The sequence below is a fragment of the Dasypus novemcinctus genome, chromosome 2 (genome assembly GCF_030445035.2).
Source record: "Dasypus novemcinctus isolate mDasNov1 chromosome 2, mDasNov1.1.hap2, whole genome shotgun sequence".
Taxonomy (NCBI): Eukaryota; Metazoa; Chordata; class Mammalia; order Cingulata; family Dasypodidae; genus Dasypus; species Dasypus novemcinctus.
In genome coordinates this window covers 72,819,970-72,833,744 of record NC_080674.1, presented here as the reverse complement: position 1 = coordinate 72,833,744, position 13,775 = coordinate 72,819,970, and the positions used below count along the sequence as shown (strand labels likewise).

At 46.1% G+C, this 13,775-nt stretch overlaps 1 protein-coding gene across 5 annotated transcripts in view; it reads left to right on the top strand.

Moving 5' to 3' along the window:
• The window catches only part of ZNF366 (zinc finger protein 366), a 109,099-nt gene extending 95,640 nt beyond the window's left edge, over positions 1-13,459 (top strand). For all 5 annotated transcript variants that reach the window (XM_058310010.1, XM_004480242.5, XM_012520330.4 and 2 more), the window contains 2 exons: positions 6,397-6,571; positions 9,475-13,459. In XM_058310010.1, coding sequence (XP_058165993.1) covers positions 6,397-6,571; positions 9,475-10,007 — 708 coding nt within the window. In that variant the 3' untranslated portion in view covers positions 10,008-13,459. The remainder of the gene's footprint in view (positions 1-6,396; positions 6,572-9,474) is intronic.
• Positions 13,460-13,775: the final 316 nt, after the last annotated feature.

Sequence of the window (13,775 nt, the reverse complement as noted above, 5' to 3'; positions counted from 1 at the left end):
CCCGCATTGTTTCCCTTCTCCATTTCTAAACGTAGAAGGACTCGTGTTCAGGATTGTATAGTTTAATTCAAGGAATGTCCAGGCAAGTGTCATCCTGGTCATGGAGAGCTGGCTGAGGGGGAAGAAGACAGAAATGACCAAAGCCAGATATTGTTTGAACCCTTCTGTTTGGGACAGAAGGTTTCCTTTTCTCTATTACTTAGTGTCTGATGTGGTCCAAATGATATTCTCCAACGAACCTTATTTCTGAAGTGGGCCCTACTGTGTCCAGGGGCTACTCCAAATTCCATCCCTCTGCGGCTCCCCACCACACACACACACGCACTTAGAGGAACCCCCTGTGAAGCTGACTTCTTTCCTGTGCTGGCCACTCCTGGGGCAGGGTGAGAGGGGTCAGGAACCAGAGCTTCCCTAGACCCATGTGGGCATTCTCCGGAGGTGGGGGCAGGCGACTTCTCCCTTCAGCCTTTTTCCTGCCACTGACTTGTGTTTCCCCTACTTTCCTTCAAGTTCCCAGTGATTTGAAAGTCAATTTATGTTCATCTGGAGTCATCAACCTAAGGGCAGTGGGGGCTGCACACAGGGCCAGTTATATGATTTGCAGTGCCCGGTGCAAAATGTGAGGCCCCTTGTTCAAACATTATTGAGAATTTCAAGATGGCGGCAGCAAAGCAGTCAACCAAGAGCAGGGCCCTTCTAAGTATGGGACCCTGTGTAACTGCACGGGTCAGTCACCCATGAAGCTGGCCCTGGCTGCAGGAGCCAGTGAACTCTAAGACCACCTCCACTCTCCTTTGATTTCCCTACTGCTGCACTGAGCCCCTTGAGCTCTTCATATTTAACAGAGCTAAAAAATAAACCTCCTGCCAGGGGTTTACTGCCACCTACAGAGGAAGTGCAAACAAGGTCTATTTACCATTCTTCATTCCTTGTGTTGCATTTACTCTTGGCCTTCCAGTATGAATTGCATTTCTTATCTCTTCAGCTGGTAATGTAGTACATAAAGCTGTTAAGATATGCATGAGCCCTTGGCACAGGTTACAGTCCCCTAAATAGCTACACAAGCCGAGTCCAACCATCTCCCACCTCCACCTCATCAACTCTGGTCTAGCAATAGTGGTAAAACGAGGCACCTGAAACAGGAATGTCAGGGGCAGAGCCAAGTACAGGAAATGGGTGTGGCAGACTGTATGTGGTTTACAGGGCACAGAGACAGATCTGCTTCTCCACTCTCAAGAGCCTGAGGGAGGCCTGGGGATTCTGTGGGCGAGGTGATATCTGAGGATCTAGAGGTTCTCTCTAGTATCAGGGTACAGAAAATTACACAACAGAAAGCAACCTGGGCAGGAGGATGGGGTGAGGCAGCCTCACTTGATGTGTCAGGACTCTCTTCACAAAGGACTGCTCTTCTTCCACCCCCCACCCCTCCAATGACGGGTGCTCTGTACGCGGTCAGCTGTACAGTTCAGAAACCTTGCTCAGGGGAGGGAAGGGGGTGATTAAGCTTTGGAACACCAGCTTTGAAACTCTGCAGTGGGAGGTGGGCCCGGCACTCCTCTCAGAAAACCACACTATAGGTCAGGAGGAGAGCTTCCATTAGCTCTTGCAGCTTCCATTAGCCCAGAAGGAACTCAACATGAAAGGGCGTTTTTTGTTAAACTTAGGTGGCCCTACTCCATTCTTAGACATTCCTGAAACAAGAACTGGGGTCAGTTGCCCCCATCCACGGCCCACTGTCTCTTGGAGGCTGCAGGTCCTCCCTCTCCAGCTCTCTGTCCTCATCTTCCCATAGAGCGTCACCCCGCTGGGTATCCTTTCCACACCATCGACATTTTGCATTTCAACAGACTTTCAGAGTATGTCTCAGTTTAGAGATTATGTAACGCGTTCTTTGTGTCTGTAAACTGTCTCCAGATCCTGCTGTGGGGTAGGCCATCTCCAGATGGTGTCCCGTGGACATTGCTTCCCATCCCATGTACAAGATTCTTGGAAATCAGGCCCAGGGTGGAGGCTGTGGGGGGAGGGGGAGGAGAAGACAGGGCCGTTTGCTCATTGCTATGCAGTTGGTGGCTTGTTGAGATAAATGGCTGGCTGGTTGTGTAACGATGTCGGAGACCTCTAAACCTCAGACAACTAACCCCCAGCTTTATCGTGGTACCAGGGAAGATTTATTCTGTTTACATGATTGACATGTTGGAAAAAAGAGGTAGGCCTTCCTCCAGCCACACTTGACGAGTTCACTGTGTCTCCTTTGCCCACAAACTTGCAAAAAGGAAGATTCTTTTCCTAACAGATACTAATTTCTTGGGATCCTGTCCATTGGGAATGCCTGCTAGCCTACATGCCTCCTCCTGTTGCAGCATGAATTGGTTCTCTCCGGTCCTGTGCTCAGTGGAAACAGCTGTCTGTAGCAAGCAGAAAAGTTCACTCACGGTGGGATTAGGCACAAACAATGGGATGGAAAATTAGAGGAGGGGAAAGGTTTCAATTCTGTGTTTTTGTTGGGTTTTTTTTTTTTTCTTATAAAAAATGACTGCCTCTCTGGGCTCTTTTCACTCTTGGCTCAGTTTTTGGACTCCTTGCTTCTTGGAGCCAGCTGGAGTTTTTCCAGAGACCTGCGCCTGTAGACTTAAGCCATGTTTCAGAAATATGCTTCCCAGATTCTGCGTAAGCACGCAGCGGTTGATTTGGATGCTATCCTTGCAGTGGCCTCACTCCATAATAGCTAAGGACCAGCTGCCGTCTTTGGGAAACCTGTCCAGGAAAAGCAGCCATCCAGAATTTCCGGGACAAGCTCTCCTTTGAGATGGGTGAAGTGGGAGCTGCCTAAGTTATGAATCACCAGGTCATCTGCAGCCTTGTTTGATGCAGTGGGCTGAAGGCCTGCGGGCAGAGCTGCGAGGAGGGGTGAGGGCTCCCTGGAAAGGGTCCCCCCCAGCACCCCTGAACCGGCTCCCTTCCCCACTCAAGCCCTCTGATGCTCCAGGAGGGGAGCAAACAGGTGGGAGATTTCGGGAGGCCGGGGCTTGGGGTCAGGGTTTTCAGGCTGGCACCGAGGGGGTTAAGGCAGTGACCAGATAGCAGCCTTTTGGCAGCACACCCCTCCTCAGCAGAAGGAAGGATATAGCTGTATGAACTGCCTGCTTAACAATGCCTCACATGTCCCCAGGGACCCGCCTGCAAATAGATTTCATCTTGCTTTCTCTTGTACTTTTCAAAGCTTCCTGTTTTCTCACGGTCCTTTTGGACAGTTTACAGTCTCTCTCTCCCTCCCTCCCTCTCTCTCCCTTTGAGGAAAGGAACACCCTTCTTATTAAAAAAAGAGAGAGAGAGAAGAATGTAAGGGAAGGGCAGTTTAGCAGAGGCCATTCTCCTGGGCTGCAGGCTGCAGCTCTTTGACCTTTTCTCTTAGAATAGGAAAACACAGGCTTCCTGGTGCATCTCAGTCTGAAGCTCCGGTCAGGCAGGCTGGGGCAAGGTAGGGTGCCTGCTCTTGGCTTTGTTGGCCTCTGGCCCCAGCCAAGCGGCCACACGCTGGCCATCACCCTGTCTCTGCTCACAGCAGACTGCTCCGCGGCTGCCGACTGCCAGCCTTGTCGCTGGGGCTCATGGGAAGTTGGCTGGGGTGCCTCTAGGTCCTGGATGGGGAGGCCAGATTTGGAGCTCCAAAGAAGATGAAGCAAAGAGGGCTGGAATGAACAGGATACCTGCCAGCTGTTTGGAAGGGATACTGGAGATTGGGGAGCAAAGAGTGGACTCCCCCAAAGCCTGCAATCTAGGATGACTCTTTTGTTTCTGTCCACATTTCTCAGAGCTGGATCAGGCACAGTTATTTGCCTTCATTATGCCACAAGTGACCTAGCAGATAGTTGTTCCAAGGATTCCTCCCTTGGCCCTTCTTTTTAATATTTCCTTCAGATAATTTGGTTTCAAAGGACACCACCCTCATCGTCAAAGATACTTCTATTTCTGGAATGTAAAAGATTTTTACTATGGAGATGATAATGATAGAAGTAAGAGCTAACATGTGTTATGTTCTTATTATTTGCTAAACGCTTTATGTGAATTAGCCCATCTGACCCTCACAACAACCTTCATAGGAAATGACGATTATTATGAAAATTTTACAGACAAGAAAACAGAGGCTAGGCAGTTCTCTGTCCCTCCAGGTGACGATCTTCGCCTCTCTGCTGTGCCACCTCAATGCATCATGATCTGTGCAACCTTCATTTTTGAACAAACCAGTTCAAAACATTTGTTCCAAATTTTTATTACATTTCGATGCCTGCTTTCCTCTTAAAAAGAGAGTATAGGTGGAAAAGCTGAGATTTAATATTAGAGGCAGACTAATGCTGCTCATTAGAGCAACTCAAAGTTCAAACGGGGTGGGCTGGTTGAGATAACCACGTGCAAGGTGAAATCAGAGTCTTCCCCACTTGGGTAACTTCCAGCACCAATACCCACCCATGTTTTAATATCTTCCCAGACTGTGGCAACAGGAGAGTACTCAGCAAATTCTGATTTGGGCAAGCTCTCAGCTTCACATCTCATGCCAAAGGGGGCCCATGACTTAGATAGCTGCTTTTCCCAGCAGAAGAAATTAGAATCCTGGGGCTCCTGCACCATTCTTCTTCCTCCCATTCTGATGCCCCCCTCCACACACACACTTCAGCAATTCTGTTTGGACCCCACTTCTCAATCCACACCCAAAGGCGCCATCATTAATTGAGCACATACCTACTGGACCCCCTTCTCTTCCTCTGACTCCTCTTCACTAGCAGACTGAGAGGTCCCACTCTGAATTTCCCAGACATAGAAAGCCTCCATATGCTTGTGTTTTGTCATGTGATGACAACCTTGTGAGAAAGATGAAGAGGCCAAGTATTCTAGAGAAGGGCCAAAGGACTTTGTGGAAGGGTCTGAGGCTGAGGAGAAGACGTGAAGGCTACCTACTCGTGAGATGTGAATGGTGCCCAAAACCTCAGGTCCTGAGTTAACTGGCTCCATCCTTCCACCACTGAGGATTTTACTTTGCAAAATAGTGTGGATCAGTTTAGTGGGGAAAGGAGGAGAAGTGACGGCTGCTTTTTGGAATTTTTATATGGGGCGGTGATATTTTCCTGACTTTGTTTATTCACTTAACCGAATACCTAAATATTTATTAAATGTTATTATGTGTGCAGCCCTGCATTAGATACTGAGGTTGGCTACAAAGAAAAGGAAGGAAGTTCTGTATTGGAACCAACCTGGAACACCTTTCAGAGTTGACATGTCTCTACTCAGAGCCCTGAGAAAGCTCTCCAAAGGCTGGCCTAGTGGCTTCTGTAAACCAAGAAGGATAACTCTGGTATATAAGAAGTAAATTTTAGCAACAGCCCCCAAACCAGTCTCCTTTACCATTTACACACCAGATAATCAGAACTGACCACCATGAGGTCAGAAAGCAATATCATTTTAATGTCCTCATGTCCCCATGTACCATTAAAATGTCCTAGAAAGTTCAGTACTAGCATAGAACATTAGTGTAGAAAAGTGCACACTAGGCTCTGATAAAGAACCACAAAAGGTAGCTTGTGTGAGGCTGAGGAAGAATCCTGAAAACACTCAGGACACTTCTGTAGCGGAGTATGGGAGTGGCACTGGGTGCAGGTAAAGTGCATGAACTGTACTAAATCCCAGAAGCTGTGCCAACAAGCAGTTGATCCTTATTGCAAAAGTGATGGTTGTCTTGCTTGAAGTTTAAGGTTGACTGATGTACCTTAAAATATTTAATGAAGAGTCATCATCCTGTGCCATAACAAGAATAAGAACACGCTACACATTCTTCCAGGCTGGGCTAAATTCCATCTCCTTTACAAAAAACCCTCTCAGACCACTCCAGCTGTGTGCCTTGGCCAAGTGATCCAATCCCTCAGTTTGCCCATCTGTAAAATGGAATGATGAAAGCACCCATCATAGAGGTGATGTGAGAATTAAATGAGATATTCCATTGCCCTCTATATTGTAAATGCTCCACAGACTTTAACTAAGTAATCAAGTAATCACATTCTGAGTAAGTGCTTTTCAGATCAGCCTTTCTCCTCAGATCAGCCTCTTCTTTCCAAAGAAGCTTGAAAAGCTTCATTTTTTTTTTTACACTGATTTAAAAAATCCTGCCCATGGGAACAAAACTCTCGGATCCCTCCCTCCCTGCAGCTTGGCACAATCCAGCTGCGTCCTCGAGTCCATGGGTGCATTTTCATTGGGAGTGTCTTAGAATGCCAAGGTCCAAGACAAAGTAGGCACGCGCAGACACATCGACCTCACAGGGCCCGGATGTGGGTCCACCTTGGCTGGGGTGCGGGGCGGGGCACCCCGCTAGCAGGTGACCTGCATTCTCGGCGCTGTCTCCCACAGCTGTGCGGGAAGGAGTTCAACCGCATGCACAACCTCATGGGCCACATGCATCTGCACTCCGACAGCAAACCCTTCAAGTGCCTCTACTGCCCGAGCAAATTCACCCTCAAGGGGAACCTGACGCGCCACATGAAGGTCAAGCACGGAGTCTTGGAAAGGGGCCTCCATTCTCAAGGTAATCGAGCTCCCACGAAGCCGCCAAGGCTGCAAAGTTCGGGGCGGGTTTTTTCCGATGGGATGTTACTTTGGGGGTTACCTTTCTTATCAGAAAGGGACCCTAATTTTTAAGGCCAAAGCAGAGACGTGGAAGCAGGCTTATAATGTTACCGTAAAGATATGATGCTAATATGTGGAGGTAGTACGGAAAAAGGAATTAGAGAGAGTAAACTAGACTATAATGATGATGGCAACAGGCACCACTGTTGGTTCCTTCGTTCTAGACTTCATCAGTTGCCTTCACAGCAACTCCAGGCTGTAGAAACTTCTGTTAACTCTATTTTATAGATGGATTAACCAAGGCTGCAAGAGCTATGTTGCCCAAAGTTGCACAACGGAAACGTGGCAGACAGGATTTGAACACAGACCTTTCTGAGGCTAAAGTCTTTGTTGTATCCATTTCATCATACAGCTATTGAAAGGCACACAAATTTTTCTTTCTGAAAAACAGGTCTTCAGGCTCTCTGTCAGCAGAAGTGCGTTTATAGCAGGCTACACACACTCTGCCTACACACACCTAGATCTGCCCAAGGACAATTTTTCCCGCTTGGGTTGGGCTGATCGGTCCATATTCACATCAAGTCCTTATATTCTAATAAGCCCCAGAGACCTAACTGAACTAATGAGAAGTGCTCGATCCTTTATCTTCTCCATCCCAGAGCCCTTAGCAGTCAGGAGTTTGTGTTCCAGATCTACTGACTTCAGGAGAGTCTCTCTTTAGTCACCTAATCAACCAGTCCTTCAATAAACAGACAATAGATGCACTTCTATCCAAGGCCAAGATCTACATGCCATGACCATGTGCAATGAGACCATCATTGTCCTAAGACAAGTCTGTGTAGTAGGGAGAGACTACAGTTACACACTACAAACTAAGAATAACTGGCTCCTATTTATTGATTACTCCTATGTGCCAACACATGACAAGATACTTTAGAAACATTGCTTATCCCTAAAATTTCATGAAATAGGCTATATTATTCTTATTTCATCTAAAAGGAGACCAAGAGTTATATAAATTGTTCAAGGTCAAACAGCAAGTCTGGAAACAGAACGAGGATTCTAAATCAAGAATTACTGAATCTGAGCCAGTACTTACTACACTGGATAAAAACATGGGGCGATTTGTTTGTTTGCTGCTACTTCTACTCTCTCATAAAAAAAGGTGGTAAAATAGACACATGTATTCATAAACAAGATACACACAAGCACATATACCATGAAACAAAATGATTGTAGCTTTCAGATTTTCTATGACCCACTGAGTTGGGTGTCTTCTGGGTGACAGAGAACCATGATCACCCCAAAACAAGGGTGGAGTTTGTGCAAAAGTTCTGAAAAAAAAATATGGTTAAAAAACAAAACCCACCTTTCCCCAAGATCTTTTTTCTCCTGGGTTATTTTTTACATTTCTAGTTGCCTGTGCCACTTCCCAAGGTAGGCCTGGATTTTTCCAGAGACCTTAGCCCAGTCACCATGATTTCCCCAACACCGATGCTCAAACCTTACAAGGTACCTAACAGCACTGGCGTTCTTCTGGAAAAACAAAGAGTGTCACTTTGAAAATATTTAACAGACTTTCATCAATTTTAATGTTTTTATCTGCAAAGGCTGTTAGCATGTTTTCACTCCAGTCTTTGAAATGGCTCAAAAAACCGTGACCCTCATGTGCTGCTGATGAAATAAAGATAGAGGCAGCATTAGGCGAGAAAAGCATAGAGTAGGCCGAGTGGCACATCAGGGCCCCCACCCTTCCTTTCTGCACCCCCTCTCCAGAAGCCTGGTTCCCCCGCGGTGAGGCAGGGTGTGGCCGCACCCCTGGGTCCCTCCTTGCCATGTCCTGCCTGCTCTGGGCCTTGTCCTCGGGGGCTGACCGTTGGCCCACCTCCGGGTCAGAGGCCCTAAGGATTGGGTCAGGTGAGCGGCCACCATGCATCTGGTCGGCCACTCCAAAGCCCACCTGCACAGGGCCTCTAGACGGAGACCAGGGTGCGAGCTTGCGGCGTCACTGCACCTGACCACAGGCATGCTTGCGGTGGGACCCGGGGTTGCGTGTGTCCTGTCTACTTCACGTGCGTGCAGAGGGCCATGGTCACGGGGCCTCCTCAGCTCCAAAGTGAATCTCTGTATTGTCGTTGTGTTCACAATGAAAATACCTTGATTGTCGTTTTTTCTTTTAGCAAAATATAGACTCATTGTAAAACATGAACTAGAATACACATTAGGAGTGAAAAGAAAAACTTCAAAATCACTTGAGTTCATCATTTTTGAGATTTTGGCATAGACGCTTCCAGACTTTTTTGATAAGAGAGAGATAGATGGTAGATGGATAGAGAGATTGATACACGTAGGAGACAGAGTGATACAACTGAATCCACATTATAAACATAGGTTTTTCACTTAAAATAGATAGCAAGTACTTTTTATAATCATTAGTAGGTATCTACATCACCTGCCCATAGTTCATCGTACGATGTGCCATTGTTTATGTAACCAAACCTCTATAATTAAATACATAAACTGTTTTTACTCTTTTGCTGTATTAAAAATCTGATCCATCAGCACACTCACACATCCGTCTTGTGCACCTGCCTGACTACTTTCACTGTTTAAATTCTCAGAAGTGTAATTGCTAAGACAAAGGCAGGCATATTTTTTAAAACTTTTGGTGCTTGTTGCCAAAGTCACCTTGAAGGGATTGTAGTGATTTAGGCACCACCTTTCATGATGCCCAGAGCCCCACATTCTTACTGAGAATTATCTGTTTTTGAAACAAAACACACTGAGCAGCCTGGGTACCACCCAAAGCCCCATTTTCATTGCTTTTCCTTGGAGCACATGGTTCTCCCTTTGTTTCCGTAGGTTTTGGAAGGGGAAGAATTGCCTTGGCTCAGACATCAGGCGTTCTGAGGAGTCTGGAACAGGAGGAGCCCTTCGACCTTTCCCAGAAGCCCCGGGCCAAGGGGCCTGCGTTCCAGTCCGACGGGGAGAGCGCCCGGGGCAGCTCCTGCCACGAGGAGGAGGAAGACGACACCTGCTACGAGGCAGAGCGGTGCAGCCCTGGCCTCACGCCCCAGAACAAGCAGCTCTGCACGCCCCAGGATCTATCCAGAAAACCCGAGCAGGCCACAAAGGCTCTCGAGGAGCCCTGCGAAGAGGAGAAGGAGGAAACTCTGAAAGAAGAATTGGAGAAAAGTGAAGACAATCCTGGTGCAGAGGGTGGCCAGGAGAGAGATTTTGCCCACAGAGATGAGTGTCTAAGTCTCGGTGCTTTTCAGAGCACCCAGCTGGGCCCCTCTTTTTCTGATTACTTATACTTCAAGCACAGAGACGAGAGTTTAAAAGAATTGCTGGAGAGGAAAATGGAAAAACAAGCAGTGCTTTTAGGTATCTAAGTGGACAGTTTAAAATTACATTTGGAAAATGAGAACAAGGCAGTTCAAACACAGCTTTCTGCATGAACTGTAATTTGGTGGGGACTGGCAGTTGATGCAAATCTTTACAAATGGCTCAGACTAAATGAGCAGAGACTGTCCAAGGTAATGTAAATGCCTCTCAAGTCACTCACTGGACCTTCGATACTTTTAACACACATGCAGGGTCTTCTTCATTGATTTTTATTCCTCTAGTATCACTCCAGTATAATAAACTGTACATGCTTAATGGGATACCTAATTGTAAGCTGATTCTGAGGTGCTTTTAGGAATTCTCATTTCCTTTGACTAATATGCAATACATGGTAAATTTCTTTCTAGTTGCGAAACTATGGTGCTTGACATGTTACTTTATCAACAACTATTTAGTGACAGTTAGTTGTCAAATTCATGGAAGTTATATTTTTCCTGATAGATGAACATATTAGTAATTGTAGATATAAAAATAGCCTTGATTAAAAAAATAAAAAATACAAGAAATGAGGAAGATGAGTTATTGAAAGAAGATGTTCTCTGGTAGTTGCTGCAAAAGAATATGGATAATTTTGACTATGGAAAAAATGGCAATATTTGATTTCTCATGGTGTCTGTCTTGTTCTGCTTCAACCTCCTTCATCAGATGGGGCATTTGGAATGTAAGTTCAGATGACCAAAAAGAGCTCTGGGGTTCTGCTTCTTCAGGCTAGCCCCTCATGCCTCTGGCAGAGCCTCTCCTGCAGACCACTTCTGCCTTGCATGGAGACCTCATACCGCATAAAGCAGTAAAGGAAGAGATGTCCCTGAGTGAACAGTGGATTTCAGGGCTAGAGCTGGAAGGGAAATTCTCCCTGAAATCTAAGGTCTGACTTATTTGGGGGATTGGAATGATAATCAGCTAATCACTAGTAAGCACAATACCGGGCTGTGTTCGCAATCCTGGCTGCATTTTAGAATCACCTGGGGGATGGTAGGGGGGCTTTAAAAAAAAATACCAATGCAGGAACTCACCCGCAGAGGACGTGGTTTAGTGGGTCTTGAGTGGAGCCCCAGCACTGGTAGTTTCCCCAGTGGTGTGGGTGGTTCTAACATGCAGCCAGGGTCAAGGAAGACTGGCTGGGCTAAAATACCCCTCGCCCATCTCTGTGGTCTCCCGGACCCCCTCCCAGGGACTCCACAAGTAATCCTGTTCCTAGCTTCAGACTCCTAAGGTAGAGAACAGGTGACCTCACAATCATGTTGTTGACTTAGCCTTCCTACCTGTTCTGTTCGAGCCCTCACTAGGACACATGCACACACACACACTTTGTATAGACACACACTCTTTGTACTAGAAGATGATGCCTATGATGTGTATCATCACTACTCATGTTTGAAAATGCAAGGCCAACCTATAGTGACTATTTCTTCCCAAATCCTGGAACCATGATTCCAGTGGGTGACAGTGACTAATGGGTCTGTCTGTTGGGCTTTTCTTAGGCTCTAGGCCTATAAAGCAGTACCGGTATGGCTTTGTTTACATGTGACCAACCCTGGTACCTGGTCTATGTTCATGCAAAAACTGCCTCTTGGTTGGCAGTTTCAGTTTGTAGAGCTAGGTACTATTCTTTGGCTTCCTCTCCTCCCAGAATTCATAGTACATTTTTTTAGAACACCTGTCCATCTCTGAGTGCCAGATCCTGGGTTTTTCTTTTTCCTATCATCCTAATCTAGTCTTCATCATTCACCCACGTGCTTTGTTGATCCCTGATGCATTTCTTCTGCCACCTTGCATAAAGCTGCTGCCCTTTGGCATCACTCATGAGCTGCTCTGTTTGGGTGTCCATTGCTGCCCATGTCTTGAAACCAGAGCACCTGCAAAGGGGATGGGAAAGATAACACTGAGATTCTGTGCTGCTACAAGCATAACTCTTGGCTGAAAACCTGCTCCATGTCTTCAGAGAGGCAACTTGCCTTCCATTAATTAATATTGCTCCTCAGTGCCTCAGATGAAACCACCCACCAGGGTTACACCTTCATTCATTCAGCATCCATGTGCTGAGGACCTACTCGGGGCCATGCCTGACCTCAGCCCTGCAGACTTTCAGCGGGGTATGCCTAGCTGGAACAGGAATCAGGAAATCTGGAGTAACAGACCCTAAACGAGTCACGTGGGAATGTTTGAGGAACTAGGTAATGTTGAGATGGAGAGAGTGTGGTCTAGAATGGTGGGTTTTAGACTGCGTTTGGAGGAGCCAGAGGTTTCTCTCAGATCCCTCCTGCGAGGGGAAATGGAGAAACTCGCAGCCCCATGCTCACTTCTCTTAGAGTGGCTCAAATTTCTTGTTTTATATGTTACACTTCCAAGTAAAATTTCATTTGGAGGGAGAAAGAAAGGTCTAGGGAAAACAATAATAATTTGTTATGGAGGGAATTCCAAGGTCTGTTTTCAGGTCTTAACTCTGGGTATGAGAGACTCAAATGCTACTTGATGGTTAATATAACACTGATCATCAGAGAAATAAGGCCAAAACTTGAGTTTTGTTCATTTTGGGGTGACCAACATCCTGCTTTGCCCAGGACAATCCTGGTTTATACGTGTTGTCCCAGGATAATTACTGATAGTGTCACCTTAACTCTCAAAAATATCCCAGTTTGGATGCTAAACTATATGTGCACTAGGTGCATGTGTGCAGAGCTAAGGAATGGACTGGACAGCCGTGCCTAATGGTTCTGATTCACCAGAGCACAAACCTGAAGGACAGCCCATTAAGGCCATCCTCAGAGAAATAAGGATGAAACCGTCCCAGGTGGCCAGCACTTCGAGGGCCAGGACAGCCTGGCATTCATCACATTGTGACACCCTGAAAATAGGTCACCACCAAATACTTTCCAGGCTTTGGAACATTATCACTTTGAACCAACTTACTGACCAGCCAAGTGGCATATTTTTCTTTTATCTTCTTTATTCAGGCCTATAATTACCCCCCTTGTAGACTTTCAATTCCTCTTTCATTCTCTCTTTTAAAAAATTGACTCTCCAGTGGCCACTAGACTGAAGCTGACCTTTCATGAACCTTCAAGGGTAACTGGTGTACTCGTACACAAGGAGGTGCATGAGGAAGCTCAGCGTGCATACTGTATTTATTAGGCCCGAAAGGAATTTAGTAAAATATTAACATCTTGTTTGGAATCATGGTCTTTGTCTTCTTTGCCGGAACAAAATGTAACTGCGCTAACATTTAAAATCTTTTGCATATTTGGACAGCATTATCCCAAATGTTGATTTTGTACAGAATTTTGGCTTGCTATTTAAAAACTAAAACTCCAAGTGTGTAGCAACCCGAGTTGTGAATATTGCTTGCTGCTTCAGTGAAAAAGCAGTACAACTGAAAATAGCCTGTAGCCTATATTTTGTTAATTTAAGTAAATAAAGACATGTTGAAAAAGCCCGTAAATTATTTGCAAATACTTGGAATTTTACAAGGAAGCAGTCATACTGACATCTCACTCCTGCCCTCGCGCCCTCTGCCAGGAAGCTTCCCATTGGTTGAGTCCTTTCCCGGGGCTTGAGGGGCTTGAGGGTGTTGGAGAATGAGTGACCAGAAGCCCATCTGCAGGCAGGTGGCAACATCCTTATCCTTTTCCTCTTTTCTATTCAAAAAAATTAGTTCTGAAAAGGTACAACAGGGGTATGGGAGGTTGGAGGCAGGATTGCCTTGTTCTGCCTGGAATTCTTTGTAGAATAAAGTTCAACCACACAAGGGTTCACCA